This window comes from Portunus trituberculatus, chromosome 31 (genome assembly GCF_017591435.1).
Source record: "Portunus trituberculatus isolate SZX2019 chromosome 31, ASM1759143v1, whole genome shotgun sequence".
NCBI lineage: Eukaryota > Metazoa > Arthropoda > Malacostraca > Decapoda > Portunidae > Portunus > Portunus trituberculatus.
In genome coordinates this window covers 24,184,096-24,201,088 of record NC_059285.1, presented here as the reverse complement: position 1 = coordinate 24,201,088, position 16,993 = coordinate 24,184,096, and the positions used below count along the sequence as shown (strand labels likewise).

Below are 16,993 nucleotides of genomic sequence, written 5' to 3'. Positions count from 1 at the left end.
CACACCACCTCTTCACCCTTACAATCCACCATGAAAAGCAAGACCAACTCTCCTAAAACAGCAACCAATCCAGGTCAGCCACTTCTCTCCTGCTGACTGACTGCTCCCGGCCTTCAGCCACCTCCTCATCACCTGCCACATTTTTATCTCGACCTTTCTTTCAGCACATGCCTGTATGATGCACTAAAACATACATATATACTCATAGGTATACTTACTCGAACACCATAGCCCACCACCTTTGCCCGTGCATGTGCACACCTGACGCCCAGGCAGAATCGTCGATTGCTGGAGTAGGTTTTCAATACTACTATCAGTTTCATTGCATCCTATTAATTTGTCAGGATCATAATCTGAATTATACTCATCTGGAGAATCTTCTAGTAATGTGTTCTCACTCACTCTTTGTGTCATAGTTATGATAGTCCTTATCACTGCTGTTATTTCCAGTAAGAAGTGAAATATCAGTTTCTCCAAGGCAAAGAAATTGTAAGATTAAATGAGTACTTACCAAGTATGAAGTTTGATCATAATTTCACGAACATTTAAATGGCGTCACTGAGGTATTAAATGAGAGATGCCCGCCGTGTGTGCCTCACGTCAGTCCTTAAGAAAAAATTGGGTTGGAGGAAACAGCTGACCATTTAAAAAAACTAGGACAAGCATTCCCTCAGGAAGTCCCACAGAAAGGGAGGGACAGGGAGGGCATTTAATACCTCAGTGACGCAGTTTAAATGTTCGTGAAATTATGATCAAACTTCATACATTTTAAGTACTCGTTTAATCTTACAATTTCACTTCACGACATTTAAACTGACGTCACTGAGGAATTCAATGAGAGCTTTAGAATTATTCCTCCAACCTTCATGACTTTAAAAAACTTCCATAAACCAAGGGAAAAAAGAAACACGAAACTCCCCAAGAGTTGAATCACATGTAATGCAACATAATACACCATATACTCGATGCACACCAGAATAGATTGTGTGTACCTAGTAGAAAAAACAAACAAACCAAACAACAAATGAATATGTCAAGCAACAACACAGCTAAACAGAAGTGTTTACAAAAAAAGGGGTCTCAAATGTGGAACCTCCATGTCTAGTCTTCATCACCAGCAGTCAGAACTGCTGTGGCAAACTGCCCATGGTCCTCCAAAGGTCTCTTATAAAACTTGGCAAAAGTAGACTCTCTGGACCAGCCAACGGTGGACAAAATAGTGGAGAGAGGCAACTTCAAAGCCGCTTTACTAGATGATGCTGATCTGGTGGAATGTGGAGAAAAAAGTGAGAGGTCAATACCAGCGGGTATCATCATATCCCGAGTCCAACGTCTTAATGTGTCCCGAGAGGCCATATGGTAGGGGCATTTTGTTGTTGGGAAAAAAGAAGTAATTATTCCTCTATAGGGCAAAGTTCTGTCTCAGTAATCTCTGATAGTAGTGTGAACACAACCCAGCTTATCAAGAGGGTAAGGCACAAAGCATAATTCTGACAGATGGGAACCTGGCCGAGAGGTTTTCATTGGGTCACCTATCCTGAAGAAAATTTTTGTGTCAGAAAGTGTCATGTTTCTAATGTCCAGCAGGTGTAGGGTCTGGCCACGTTGGCCAGAGAGCAACAGCATCAAGACTGTAAGTTTCCTGGACAATTGTAAATTTGACAAAGAAGAGTTTGGTCCCAAAGACTTAATATAAGTGAGCACAATATCAGGGTCCCAGGTGGTAGAACCCCGGGGAAAGGAAGGTCTCTCCTGGAAGATTGACTTCAGGAATCAACTGACTAGTGGGTGCTGTTCTGCAGGACTATCATTTATCTGAGCCATAGCTGAAATTGCAAAACGGATGGTATTTATAGAATTATAGCTACATCCCTTTCCTTTCCTAAATTCCAGCAATAGGAAGTCCAAGAAGGAGGCTAAAGGTGGCTGAAAAGTATCAACTTTCCTGCTGAAGCAAAAGACACACATCTGTTGATATGTGGCCCATATTGTAGTAAAGTACCTTGCCTCCATGATCCAATGAGAAATCGAGCAACCTCTGGCGAAAGTTCTCGGTTTTCAAAGGATCTCCTGATAATAGCATTGCAGCTAGTACCAGGTTGCGAGCCCATGGGTGTTTAAGTGTCGGATCTTGTGGCAGAATCAAACAGTGCCGAGGAAGTAAGAGGGGAGGTCGAGCCAGTAAACGGAGAGCGACCAGAAACCATGCGTGAGTTGGCCACAGCGGAAGAATAGCAAGCAGGGTCGTCTGGGATTCCTGAAGTTTCTTCAAAACCCTGGAAATCACGCTGAAGGGAGGAAAGGTCCTGTTGGACCAGTCAAGGGTGAAGGTATTAATATATGCTGCAGCAGGATCTGGTTTCCAAGAAACATAAGAAGCCACTTGAGCATTGAGCCTAGAAGCAAATAAGTCAATTTCTGGCATAAAAAATATCTGACAGAGCTTTCTGAAAATATGGGGCAGCAGCATCCATTCAGTATCAACATTTTTTAATCTAGATTCCTTATCAGCATCTATATTGTGAAGTCCCTTGACAAATTCTGCTGATAGTATAATGCCACGTGACTCAGCCCATGAGAGAATTTCGCCTGTTAAAGTATTAAGGTTAAACTTTGTGCTTCCACAGCGGTTCAGACAAGCGATGGCAGTAGTGTTGTCAGAGCGAAGACGGATGTGAACGTCTCCATACTTCCTGCAAAGGGATTGTAAACCAAAGAGAATAGCTTTCAACTCTAAGCAGTTAATGTGGTCCAATTCGTTATGGGCCCAGTGGCCACCTGTCTTAGATGGTCCCACAGATGCACCCCAGCCTGTCAAAGACGCATCAGCAAGCAACTCAAAGAGAGGGGGGAAGAGCACAGACTTAGTCTGGGAATCTATGTTGTAAACCCACCATTTGATGATACCTAAGGCATGGGAGTCCAAACTAACCTCTGAAAAGTAGTTACCATAAATGCGGGCCAGTTCCCTGCTCCTGATTATCTCCAGATACTCGTATCTGAGAGGGGCAAGTTCCACCGCCTGGTCAGCAGCCTCGGCCATACCAATGAAAGAAGCTAAGTCATGTAGAGTAATGTCACCCTGTAATAATTGTAAGCCTTTTGCTTTAATCCGTTCCTTTCTATGTGAGGCTTAGGTAGCTGTCATATTAATCGAGTTCAACACAACCCCAAGGAAATCCACCTCTTGGGAAGGCTCTAAGAGATTATTTTAATGCATTAACTGTGAGACCCACAGAATCAAAAAGGTGCAAGGCATAACAGACATGTTGGAGTTCCTTGCTAGAGGCTGCAATAAAAATGCAATCATCAATGTACGAGACCATAGTAATTCCAAGTTTATGCAGGTGTGAGAGAACTGGTTTAAGGAGCCTGGTAAAGATCCGAGGAGCAGAAGTTAAACCTTGCAGCAAACAGGTGAATTGATAAGGTTGACCCTTCCAAAAGAATCTAAGCCATTTCCTATTTTCAGGCCTAACAAAAACTGAAAAATAAGCATCTTTAAAATCACAGGTAGCAAAAAAGCAGTTGTGTTCAATTAAATGTATGACCTCTTTAAGAGTATCCATTTTAAAATGTATATGGGGAATAAATTCATTTAGTTCTTTAAGGTTCAGAATAACTCTGGCTGTACCATCCTTCTTTATAGTAGGAAGATTGGAAGAAGTGTCACAGACTTCAACCACTCCCCGTCTAAGAAACTCAAGCATGGCAGAGTCTAATGCAGAGCGATCAGAAGCAGAGAGATCCAGAGGTCCAGGCAGCACTGCTTGAGTAGGAAGGGTATGGAACTGAAAAATCTTACCGTGGATAACATCATGGATCCACTGATCTGTAGATAAGTTCTGCCAAATTTGTCTGGCTGCAAAAATTTTACAACTAACAAAATTATTTGAGGTATTCAGCAAGGGAAAGGTAATGGTACTTACTGGCAAAGTGCCTACTGGCGATTCTTGTAAAGCCGCACCCCCTTCCCCTGGAGCGGCTTCTGCCCTAAACAAGGCCTAGAAGTAGACCTCAGCCTTGACTGTGGAGGGTTGCTGGACCACCCGAAGGACTGGCCGTATGGGGCAAATCTCCTTGAAGCAGAAGTCCTATGGGGGCGGAATGAAGGCCTCCCCAGCTTCCTTGTTCGGCAAATCTTGTCACACTTCTTCATGACATCAAAGGGAAAAAATCTTCCTTTCCAACTTCACAGTCCCATTTGCACAATTCGGCAAGTGCCGAGTCATTGACATGAATTTTAGCCACATCCTTGCGCAGCTGATTCACATAATTAACAGCTGAGGCCAGGAGTCTAAGGCTATTATTCAGCCCATCCAAGTAAGAGGAGATAGGCTTCCCCTTTCCTTCTCCAATGTCACTAATGTCATTGACATGAATTTTAGCCACATCCTTGCGCAGCTGATTCACGTAATTAACAGCTGAGGCCAGGAGTCTAAGGCTATTATTCAGCCCATCCAAGTAAGAGGAGATAGGCTTCCCCTTTCCTTCTCCAATGTCACTAATGCACTGTGCCACCAGGACTAGGGCCTTGGAGATCAGTCCATTAGTATGGAAGAGTCGTAAGTCTATGATTTTGCCGCTAGCACTCGTGGCGTTAGTAATGGCTGTGTTAGTAGCTGGGACAGTCAAGTTCGGCACATTACTGGAGAGTTTTATTTTTCCACATGTAGCCTTCACACCATCGGCAGATGGTCTGCGCTGCAAGCTGGCGTTCATGATAGTAGCCAGGCCACTCAGACAGGGGCTCACCCTTCTCTTCTTCCTCGTGGAAGTGACCAGACAACTCTTCCAGGGCACAAAGGAAGTTAGCATTGTCACCATCTGCTGCAGTGTGGGCTGGGGGACCACCACCAAGCAAATCCAACTCCTCTAAGGGGTCGGCAGCACTCTCCAGGAGTTTGCCCTCCTCATCACCTGAGGAGGGCGCAGTGAAGACACTAAACTCGGCACCACTCCCCACAGAGGCGGTGGCAGATGTGTTAGCATCCAGCTTTGCGATCAGGCCGCTGATGACCATACTCAGACAATACAGCTGGTCATCCCTGGCAGCACGATCAGCTGACAGGGGCGCAGTGTTTACATTCTGACTAGTGCCGGCAGCAGAGGGCAGCGAAGCGCAAGCCCCATGATTGGCGGCATCGTCCTTCTGTCTGTCTTTCTTCCTTTTCTCCTCCCCTGCAGGTGGAGCTTTCTCCCCGCTGGGGCGCTTGCCGGCCGAAGACGAAGTTTGTCAGAGTTTCTAGCAGGTCCATCACCAGAGAAAAACTCTGCAACCAAAAAATAACTCTGGGTCACAAAGGAGAGCCAGATAAACAACAATCCTTAGATTGTGTTCTTCACCCAATAACACTCCCAACAGCAGGACGACGAGTGAAAAAGCTAACCAGGATAACTCCTTGGAGAAGCCGGTAAAAAAGGGAGGAGGGTGGACAGCTGGAAGAGCTGTGCAGACTGGACGGAGGTAGGCAGCGAACTGACGTGAGGTGCACACGGCGGGCATCTCTCATTGAATTCCTCAGTGACGTCAGTTTAAATGTCGTGAAGTGAAATGATTTTTGGTGAACTATGGGCATAATATTCATACTCTTAAATGAAACAGTAATAATTGGCTTTAGTTTCTGCATTTAAAATGTGCTCTAATATTGATATACTAATGGGAAGTCATCTCTTCATGCTTGGATGTCAAAAAATATTGCTTCAAGCATTTTATGTGATGGCAGGATGTTACCACCATGTGGGGTTTGAAAAAAGGCAAAATCTGCACTCAGGGCTTGGTGATACACATGAATGTATTAGTGTGGTATGGATGTACCATAGCCAAATCATTTGGTACCACATGGATGCTTTTTGCACATAGTATGCATGTACCACAAAGCTGTCATATGGTAAGGAAGGGATTAATATTCAAGGCTAGTAGATGGAGGTGCCTGATAATATTTACATTTTTTTATTTCATAGATTTGATCTATAGGTATTTGGATACTTTCTCCCTGGGTCCAGTAGTTGTAGCTCTGAGGGTAGTGCATTGACCTTTATTTTCTTGCTACATATACTAATTACCCATATGTAATTATATATGCCTATATGCCATTATTCCCACACTAAGCACAGAAAATCAACCAGCACCTCTATATGATATAGAGATCGTGCCTTTAAAGGTTCCATGTCACCTCCATGCGCATGTATGCCGGGAACCACCAGCCCAGCTGGCCAACCATACCTCAGATCCTTTCTGTGCTCAGCACGGTGTTCACCTATGCCTCTTCTTGCTTCTTCCTGCCTTTTTTTGTGCCCGCTTCTTTGCTGCTTCCATTTCTACTTCTCCCTGAGTTACCATGGCTGCTCGGAGTTGTGTTGGATGCAAGAGGTGGTTGCAGGGCGAGGCTTTAGAGCCGCATTTCCGCTGTGTGTCTTGTTGGCCCGCCATGTGTTCAGCTGAAGCCTGGTGTAGTGAATGTTCCCACCTCTCCCTTCTCCAGTTCCAAGTATATGTTAGGGATGCTGAGAAGCATTCTGCTAAAGAGAAGAAGTGGGCCAAGTCATCTGGTGGTTCTAATGAGAAGCATTCTCGCCAACAGGAGCCGGCTTCTGAGGCCCCTTGGGCCAGCAGGTTTGTCACTGTAGAGTTTAATCTGGCTGCTGTGAAGGCTTCTATTGCCTGGTTGTCAGCGGTCTTATTACCCCCTTGCCTCTGGTTGTGCGTTTTCAGGATTTGTGGACGGCGGAATGAGTGTGTGTCTTCCCCACAGGTTGGTGCTAGGTGTAAGGGGACCCCAGTCTTCTCCCGACTCAGGCCCTTCGGTTGTGGCTGCTGGTAGTAGTGGAGCGAGTCTCACTGTGTTCCCTCTCCTTGGTTTGACTCCGAGAGTGAGTGGGGGGCAGGCTCCCTCTGTTCCAAGCCCTGCCCCGGAGTTGGTGGTTGGGGGTGTGAGCTTAAGCGTGGCCCCTCTCCCTAGCATAGCCCTAGCAGCGAGTGTGGTGCAGACTCCCGCTGTGTCAGGTGCTACCAGGGAGTTTCCAGGTCTCGGTGGAATGAGCTTGCGTGCAGCCCCGCTCCCTGGTTTGGCTCCGGGATTGAGTGGTTTGCAGGCTCCCGCTGATCCTGTTTCCTCCTTGGCTAATCCTGGGATCAGTGGATTGAGTCTACTCGCAGCTCCTCTCTGGTAAGGCTTTGGGGGTTTGTGGGGAGCCAGCTCCTGCTGTGCCAGTCTCCTCCTTGGACCGTGTTGGTGGCAGAGAAACGGGACTTCATGCAGCACCACTCCCTGGTTATGACAATTTTGCAGGCTCGGTGGGCATGTCTTCCATGGGCCTACCTCATGTTTATTTGCTGCATGGGTCAATGCCCTCGCAGGTCCTGCTCTGGCTGGTTGATGTAGGCGCAGACCCTAGTGTTGCAGTAGTTAAGTCAGGCTGCTGCCACGGGCTGGCCTTCGTTTTCTGAAGAGGTGGATCAGGTTTTTGATGATTTTCCCTCAGGGGAGGCAGGCACTCAGGATGTGGAGGGTGTGGCCTCCTCTCGTGAGCTTGTTACCTCAGTGAGAGAGTCCTTGGGTTTCCCTATGCCCTCTTCTCTTGCTTCCACTCTTCAGACTGGGGTCAAGTGCACTTCGGGGACTTCACAGCCTGGCCCCACTCCCTTGGTGCTGCCTCATTCTCCTCTGGCTCTGTAGGTTTGCAGAGCTGTTCCCTGGGGATCTCTAATCCAGCTTCAGCCAAGTTTGCCTTGCCCAGGAGGTGGGCTTCAAGGACGGAGAGGTGGTACACTCCAGAAGGAGATTCCTGTGGGGCTTCTCTCAATGATGAGCTGCTTCATTTGGTGGAGAGTAGATATCTGTCTGTGAGTCTTCCCTGGCATATGGCTACTCAATTTAAGGATATTTTGAGTAGTCTGGTTGATATCACTTCGTGGATATATCAGGTTCTGGGGGCCCTTGTTGGCCTTTCCAGTGCTACCCCCATGAGGGGCTTGGACTGCCTGGGAGCTCTTGCCAGGGCAAATTTAGATATTATACAGCCCTGTGAAATGCTCTGTTTTTGGTATGGTTATGTTCTCCCCTTTCTCACCTCAGGGATCCTCCCCTCTCGAGTGCGCCTGTGGAGTTTCCGGTGTACAGGGAGGGCTCGGACTGTCATTTGGCTCTGGAGGCCATGGTTTCCGAGATGTTGGTAAAGGGAGCTGTAGAACTGGTGGTAGATCCTCAGACTGGGTTCTATTCTCGCATCTTCCTTTTGCCTAAAACCACAGGGGGCTGGAGACCGATCTGCAACTTTTTGATCTTAAATTGTTTCCTGGTGGTGACCCACTTCCGTATGGAGACAGTTTCGTCAGTGCTAGAGTCATTGGCCAAGGGCGAGTGGATAGTGTCCTTGGACCTGCGAGATGCTTACTATCAGGTTCCTGTCCACCCTCGGTCAGGCAAGTACATGTGGTTCGTCTGGCAGGGCAGAGATTACCAATTTTGGACTCTGTGCTTTGGCCTTGCCATGGCTCCTGAGGTCTTTACCAAGGTGATGGCTCCTGTGTTGGCTTGGGCCCATCGCCTGAGCATACCCTTGCGTCGCTGTCTGGATGATTGGCTGGTTTCCGGTCCCTCTTGGGCTTCATGCCTCGACAATGCCTGGTATGCAGCCTTCTGGAGATTGTGTGGAACACCACCTCTCCTCTACTAAACCTCATCTTCTCTTCCTTCCACGTGCGTAACGACACCACTTGCTCTCGTGCCCACAATCTTGAATCTTCAGGGGTTCTGTTACATCCTCCCACCTATACCTGGGAATCTGGCATATGTAATTACATATGGGTAATTACTATATGTAGCAACAAAATAGTTTTGTAAAGTAAAAACTTTTTTGTGAATATACTTATTCATATGTAATGTGCCGAGCGCATAACAGAGGTGATTATCTCTGGCATGGAGCTATACATTCCTCATACTTTCTCTAACCCTAAAGCTAAAAAGCCTTGGTTTAACTCTGCTTGTTCTCGTGCTGTCAATGATAGAGGCGGCTCACAAACGGTTCCGTAGCCATCCAACTGCTGAAACTCATGCCCTATATATTTCTGCCCGTAATCATGCCAAATCTATTCTCCAACTTACTAAAAACTCTTTCATCAATAGAAAATGTCAAAGTCTTTCCAATTCTAACTCCTCTCGAGATTTCTGGCATCTAGCCAATAATATCTCTAACAACTTTACTTCTTCGTCTTTCCCTCCTTTACTTCATCCAGATGGCTCTACAGCTGTCTCTTCTTTTCTAAAGCTGAACTCTTCGCTCAAACCTTTGCTACCAACTCAACTTTGGATGATTCTGGGCATATTCCTCCTACTCCTCCACCCTCTGACTACTTCATCCCTAAAATTAAAATTCTTTATAAAGACGTTTTCCTGGCCCTCTCTGGCCTTGATTCTCGGAAGGCTTACGGTCCGGATGGAGTCCCTCCTGTTGTTCTCAAAAACTGTGCTTCCGAACTCGCTCACTGCCTGGTCAAACTCTTTCATCTGTGTCTCTCTACTTCTATTTATCCTTCTTGCTGGAAGTTTGCTCACATTCAACCTGTCCCTAAAAAGGTGACCACTCCAATCCTTCTAACTACCGCCCTATAGCTTTGATTTCCTGCCTTTCTAAAGCCTTTGAGTCTATTCTACTGGTGATCTTCTTACTTTCCTAACTGAATCTTGGTCATCCTCTTTTAGGGACTTCGGTGAAACCTTTGCTGTCGGCCTTGACATATCGAAAGCCTTCGATAGAGTCTGGCACAAATCTTTAATTTCTAAACTACCCTCCTACGGATTCTATCCTTCTCTCTGTACCTTCATCTCCAGTTTCCTTTCCGATCGTTCTATTGCTGCTGTAGTAGACGGTCACTGTTCTTCCCTAAAACTATCAACAGTGGTGTTCCACAGGGTTCTGTCCTATCACCCACTCTCTTTCTATTATTCATCAATGATCTCCTAAATCTGACTCAATGCCCTATCCACTCCTATGCTGATGATACCACCTTGCATTATTCAACAGCGTTCAACAGACGCCCAACCCAACAACAATTAAATGACTCAAGGCGAGATGCTATAGGACGCCTAACTTCTGATCTTTCACTTGTTTCTGATTGGGGCAGAGAAAACCTGGTTTTGTTCAATGCCTCAAAAACTCAATTTCTACAACTATCTACTCGACATAACCTTCCAGACAACTATCCTCTCTTCTTCAATAACACTCAACTTCCCTCTCCTCTACATTAAACACACTCGGTCTATCCTTCACTAAAAATCTAAACTGGAAATTTCACATCTCTACTCTTGCTAAATCAGCTTCCAAGAAGTTAGGTGTCCTGTGGCGTCTTCGTCCATTTTCTCTCCCTCCCAGCTGCTTGCTCTGTACAAGGGCCTTATCCGCCCGTGTATGGAGTATGGCTCTCATGTCTGGGGGATCCACACACAGCTTTACTAAACAAGGTGGAATCTAAAGCTTTTCGTCTTATCAACTCTTCTCCTCTAACTGACTGTCTTGATTCTTTAAGTCACCGCCGCAATGTTGCATCTTTATCTGTCTTCTACCGCTGTTTTCATGCTGTCTGCTCTTCTGAACTTGCTAACTGCATGCCTTCCCCTCCTGCCTCGCTGCACAAGACTCTCTACTTCTTCTCATCCCTATTCTGTCCATCTTCCTAATGCAAGAGTTAACCAGTATCTTCACTCCTTCATTCCCTACACTGGTAAACTCTGGAACTCTCTACCTGTGTCTGTATTTCCACCTGCCTATGACTTAAACTCTTTCAAAAGAGGAGTGTCAAGACACCTCTTACGTTAACTGGACCCTCCTTTTAGAGTACAGGGCCTGGCAACCAGCGGGATTTTTTTTTTTTTCCAACACTGTTTTCCCTTGGCCAGTGCCCTTGTAATGTAAAAAAAAAAAAAAAAAAAAAAAAAAAATTACATAGTAAGAGGTTCCCTTCCTCCCTCCCCTCTGTGTTTCTGTCAATTTTGGCAGAAAGGATCTGAGGTATAGTTGGCCAGCTAGGGGCTGGTGGTTTCCGGCACGCATTCACACGGAGGTGACGTGGAACCTTTATAGGCATGATTTCTATATTATATAGAGGTGCTGGTTGATTTTTCTGTGCTGAGTGTGGGAATAATGGCATATAGGCATATGTAATTACATATGGGTAGGTATATTCACAAAAAAAGTTTTTACTTTAAAAAATATTGTTTGTTGTGCATGTGATTTTTGTTTGGGGTTCAGGTTACAGTTGTTTGTGGGCTCAGTGGACTTTTTGAAGATCATGGTCTATTGGTTTTTCTTTAGTGTGAGGTAACGTCCTCCCTCCTATACTTGTGAATCAGCTATATATATATATATATATATATATATATATATATATATATATATATATATATATATATATATATATATATATTTTTTTTTTTTTTTAATGTAAGAGGAAATGTGGCCTAGGGCAACAAAAAGATTAAATAAAAAAGCCCACGTAGATGCCAGTCTCAAGCAGGTCTGAGAGATTAAAAAAAATTAAAAAAAAAAGCTGTTTTATGTTACAAAAAACTTGCAGTTCCACTGTTTCACTTCTTTAAAAAATCCCAATTTGACACTATGTCAGCCAGTATGGTGCCCTGTTGCTGCTGATGGTATGAGCTGTCTGCCACCTCAGTTAGTTTTCAGCATGGGGTGACTTGATGGTATTTTGGAGGAAGAAGATCGCTGCCTTTGACATAGATTTAGAACGACACTTAATCACTTCACTCTGGGCAATAGAAAATAGCTCTTGGCACTGTATCCAGGCTGGGAGGTGGTGGGGGATATCTAACTTAAAGGCAGCTCTCTCTCTCTCTCTCTCCCTCCCTCCCTCCCTCCCTCCCTCCCCCTCCCTCCCCTCCCTCCCTCCCTCCTCCCTCTCTCTCTCTCTCTCTCTCTCTCTCTCTCTCTCTCTCTCTCTCTCTCTCTCTCTCTCTCTCTCTCTCTCTCTCTCTCTCTCTCTCTCTCTCTCTCTCTCTCTCTCTCTAGAAATTTATTTTCAACTTATTTTCTGAGTGACTTATTGCAGAAATAATGGAGAATGAAGAGAAAGTCTTTTACTATGCCCTTTTTTTTTTTTTTTTTTTTTATTTATTTATTTTTTTACCCACTATCACCTTAGTAGTTTTATGTAGATCAGGTAACTTCGTGAGGATTGCAAGGTCTCTTGTGGCCTGTGTAACTAATGTAAAATAGATTAATCCATTCCTTAACTCCACCAGACTGCTTACTAACTGACTTTTACAACAATATTTTGTGCACAAGGTCACTCTTAAAGGAAATGAAGTTACTGTTGCTGACAAACTATGTACTTCCATTGATCCAGATCAAGAACAACATTCTAAATAAAGTTTAGGTGTGTGCACAGAGAAAGCAAGTTAACAGTGTGCTGGTTTCCAGCTCTGGTAGCTGGACAGAGCCAGTATCTATCATAATAATAGTAATAATAACAATAATAACAATAATAATGACAATAACAATAACAATAATAATAATTATAATAATAATAATAGTTATGATAGTGATAATATAAAATAAATCATTTTAATAGTAGTGGTAATAATAATGATAATAATAATAATAATAATAATAATAATAATAATAATAATAATAATAACAATAATGATAGTAATAATAGAAATATAATAATCATAATAACAATAATAATAATAATAATAATAATAATAATAATAATAATAATGATAATAATAGTAATAACAATACTACTACTACTAATAATTACAACAATAATTTGTTTACCTTCACACTTCAATTCCTGGCTCATTTCAGCCCACAGCCTATCAACTACCTACATTCCTGTTGGTGTGGTGCTTATTTAATTTATTCCACATCGGCTGTCTCTCATAAACTTTGGCTATCAGTTGCTCAGCATCCATCCTGCTCCCCATTCAGCAGCATCTACCCACGTGGGTTGAGCAGGCAGGAATGATCTGCACAAACTGGAAAGCAGGTTGAAGCAGGTTGCTGGCTCCGATACTCGAACCTATATCCTCTGTGTACGCCTACACTTGTTTATATGGTTAAATTTTTGGCGTGGTTCAGTGCCAGTTACCGGCTCGGGCAAACCTGCTTTCTTTGTGCATGCACCCTTAGTTTGGTGATTACAGTCACTCCTTGGCCAACATTAATTCTTGAAAGACCTTTCAAGGAGAGGCATTAAAGAATAGATTGGTGAAGTTGATACTCTTCATAACTCTTAAAAATGTCATTAGCTTTGTTTAATTTTTGATGTGATTTGACAGTTGTAGACTTTTATGTAATGATAATTTTAAAATTGGGTTATTTCATAGGTGTGAGCTAGAGCCCCCATCAGAGCTGCTGCTAAAACACATCCGCCCCCGTGCTCACCATTTACTGTGTTTGAAAGACTTGAAGCCTGGTGATATGATCATGGCCAACTACAACCTAGAAGAACCTCAGGAGAGAGGCCACTGGTTTGACTGCAAGGTGAGTAATTCTTCTATCACTTAAGTGTTGAAAGGTCTTTTTCTAGGCTCTAAGTATTTTAGCTGCTTATTATTTGTAATTGTTATTTGTGAAAGTATATAGCAAAAGGGAAAAATCTATTCTAGTCTTTTTTTGGATTGAGAGAAAGTATATGATAAAATTTATAGTAAACTGAAAGAAGAGAATCCCTGTGTTCTTGATGATGGGTCTCTGAAATTATTATGTCAATCTCTGACACTGAGGGTATAAGACCAGGCGTAGTTAAATCAAGGTTTGGGAGGTTTAGTTTCACTTAAAAAGTGAAATGTGAAAGCTTACTTCCTAGACACAATTATTGCTGTTATTTACTCAGCACACAAAGATGTGGTCCTGGGCCCGTATTTATAAAACTTTCGTTAGCGAGACGTAAGTCATGATATAAGCGATCGTAGCTATGATGCGACATAGTTGGCAAAGTTATGGCTTGGTAACCCCTCATCATTAGCTCAACCTAGTGCAGGGATGCCAACCGCAACATATTGGTGAAACTTATGGACTGAAACTAATCCAGTTACGATGATTTGAACAAATAAACATGTCTGAGGCATTTCTGTATTAATAAGATTAACAATATATGAAATTTAGTTATATTTGAAGGCGAACATAATCAATAATAGTGTCTCTGTCCACTGACTCCACTTCACCTGATGTAAACAAACAGCATATGACCCACGCACGTGTAGTCGCGTATACTGTTACTTCGTTTTGTTGTTGGTTGTTACTGATATGATGGATGTACCACACCCACCACAGATGAGGAAACGAAGCAGCAACTGTTGTGTCAGCAAGCAATTTTCATTAACTTCAACCTAGCAACCTTAAGTGACCTAACTTATCCTAAACTACTAATGTCACTTAAGATACATTGATTTGAAAAATAATTTCCAATGACCTAACTTATCCTAAACTAGCAATGTCACTTAAGCTACACTGATTTGAAGAATAATTTCCAGTGTTGATATTCAAGTATGAAAGGTACGTCTAGGGATAGAAATATTCACAATGATAAGGTGTAACAATCTGTAATGGCACTTGTAATGTGCACTTGTAAAACTGGCTTTTCTTGCACAAGCCTATTTAAGGTACTTAAGTAAAAAAGATTTTTAGGCAAGGCAGCAATGTTAATTAATAAACTAAGCCTGCAAGGTATTATTTCCCCCCCCCCCTGCCATTGTTTGATAGGAAAGCCTACATTGCTATGCTTTATGAAAGCTTGTAGTGAAGCATTGAATATTAGTGGCCACTTTACTAATGGGTCTATTTGATATAGGAGGCAGTCCATCTCCCAAGCCCCTTGATGACATAGACAAGAATTTGAGTGAGTAAATCATTCCATACACATATGGATCATCTTGGTTTTGAAAAGTATTAACCATTCCAACCTTGTATATCTATATCCTCCCACATCCTAGGTGATATTAAGAGAACACACCCTTTTTTTTCCACTCCTTTGCTTTTATCATTTGCCGCACACTACACCACTTCTTTCATACCCTCCTATACCTCACATTCACTCTCCCTCAAACACTCAGTAATGCCCACCTGCCTTCCTTTATAAACACCCTGCTTAGGTTTGGAGAAACACAGGCAACAAACTATCCATTTATTGTATTTAATGCTTCCAGGTGTAAAGGATAACTTCTGCCAGTTTACACATAACTAACTTTAACGCTAAACTAACAGAGTATAACTTCAATAACTTAACCTAATCAAATTGATGGGTCTCATTGATTTGAAGAATTTCTGATGATATTCAATTATGGAAGGTGTGTATATGGTTGAAAATGGCAGCTCACAAGAAATGCATCCACACATGATTGTGTCTTAATGACAAGTGCACTCAGTACCTGTCTGCAACACAATAACAGCACATTATCCTACTGCTGAAAATATCAATAAGAGCATACAAAATATCTTTAAAACTGAAGTGCAGGGACATTAACTATCTGTCTATGTATAGACAAAGCCAACACCCTCCTCCAGGAGGAAGACAGCAAAAATGAGGCAAGCACACACTCACCATACACACTTTTTTCTGTACGTAGGGAAGAGGGCCAGCCAAGGGCGAAAAAAAAGAGAGATTAAAAGAAAAAGCCCACTTGAGTGCTGACTCTCTACACTGTGTATGAGGAGTATGGGGGCAGGAAGAGGGAAGGGTGCCATGTCTTGGATACTTCCTCCTTGAGAGGATTGTTTACCTCTTATATAGATAGTGAGATGGATCTGCAATAAATATGCTTGTGATGGTTTAACTAACATTTGTTGTCATTGTTCATAACAGTACAGATGGAAATGCTACTGCAGCACTTCCAACGCCTAACACAGCTGAACCTCCTGCTGGTGCTGAGACATCCACCGTCTTGGTAGATAATGCAGCAATGGGTTGTAGAGGTTGAGCACCATCTCTGAAAGAAAGTTAATAAATAAAAATAACAAGTAAAATAATATATATATATATATATATATATATATATATATATATATATATATATATATATATATATATATATATATATAGGTGCACCTACCTAACATTTTGTAATGAAACTACTTTTTTTGGGGGAGGAAGATCTTTTTTCTATTTTCTTAATCACCCCAAACATGTAAAACACTGATTTGCAATGAAAATGGTTACTAGATTCATTCAAGGCACATCAAAATTATCAAAATAAAAATTCTCACACATGACAGTAACAAAAAATAAATAAATAAACCAAACTTGGCTATACCTAACTTAGCTAAACCTAACCTAACCCATCTTAACAAATTGACAGGAAATTAACTAAACCTTACCTAGCATTGATGACAAGTTTGGTATGAAAATAAATTAAACCTAATGTAACCAAACTAAGCATAACTAAATCTACCTTAACAATAAACTAAATCTAATCAAACCAACTATATACTTCCCTAATCTAAACTAACCTAACTAAACCTAACCTGATTTACCTTAATGATAAATTTGGTAAAACTAATATCTTAGGAGTTAACAATTTCCAGTGGTAAAGATATGTACCACTGTATTATAATGTGAGCAAGTAGTTTGCTGAGAACTTTTTTTTATGCTATGAGATGTAATAGCACCCTAATCTAACCCCCTAAAATGAATAGTATATGTGCAATATGGAATGAAACAAACTGTCTAATATGAAAAATATTAATGTTGCAAAATTTACCTATTGTAGTTGCAGTGTGGGCCAGGCAGAGGTTGAAGATATAGTGTCAGAAGCCACTTTTTACTGGGGTAACCACTGTCCCCCTCAAGGCGGCATCCAGCTGTCACTGTCTCCCTCTCACACACCTGCTAGAGTTCACTTTCCCTAGGAATCCTTGCATGTCAGCCCCATATATCTTGGCTGCACACTCTAACTGATACCTCGTATCAGTTCTGAGTCACTTAGTTCAGCCAACACGTCTCTACGATCACGAAAACTTTTCAGGTGGCATT

The 16,993-nt window shown here is 42.6% G+C and overlaps 1 protein-coding gene across 2 annotated transcripts in view; it reads left to right on the top strand.

Moving 5' to 3' along the window:
- LOC123511345 (E3 ubiquitin-protein ligase UHRF1-like) overlaps window positions 1–15,965 on the top strand; it is an 87,279-nt gene extending 71,314 nt beyond the window's left edge. Inside the window, exons 4-5 of one of the 2 annotated variants that reach the window (XM_045267148.1) lie at window positions 13,350–13,506; window positions 15,827–15,965. In XM_045267148.1, coding sequence (XP_045123083.1) covers window positions 13,350–13,506; window positions 15,827–15,865 — 196 coding nt within the window. In that variant the 3' untranslated portion in view covers window positions 15,866–15,965. Of the gene's footprint in view, window positions 1–13,349; window positions 13,507–14,815; window positions 14,867–15,826 lie in introns of those variants that run through there. The other variant, XM_045267149.1, reaches the window with a different exon arrangement.
- The last annotated feature ends 1,028 nt before the right edge of the window (window positions 15,966–16,993 follow it).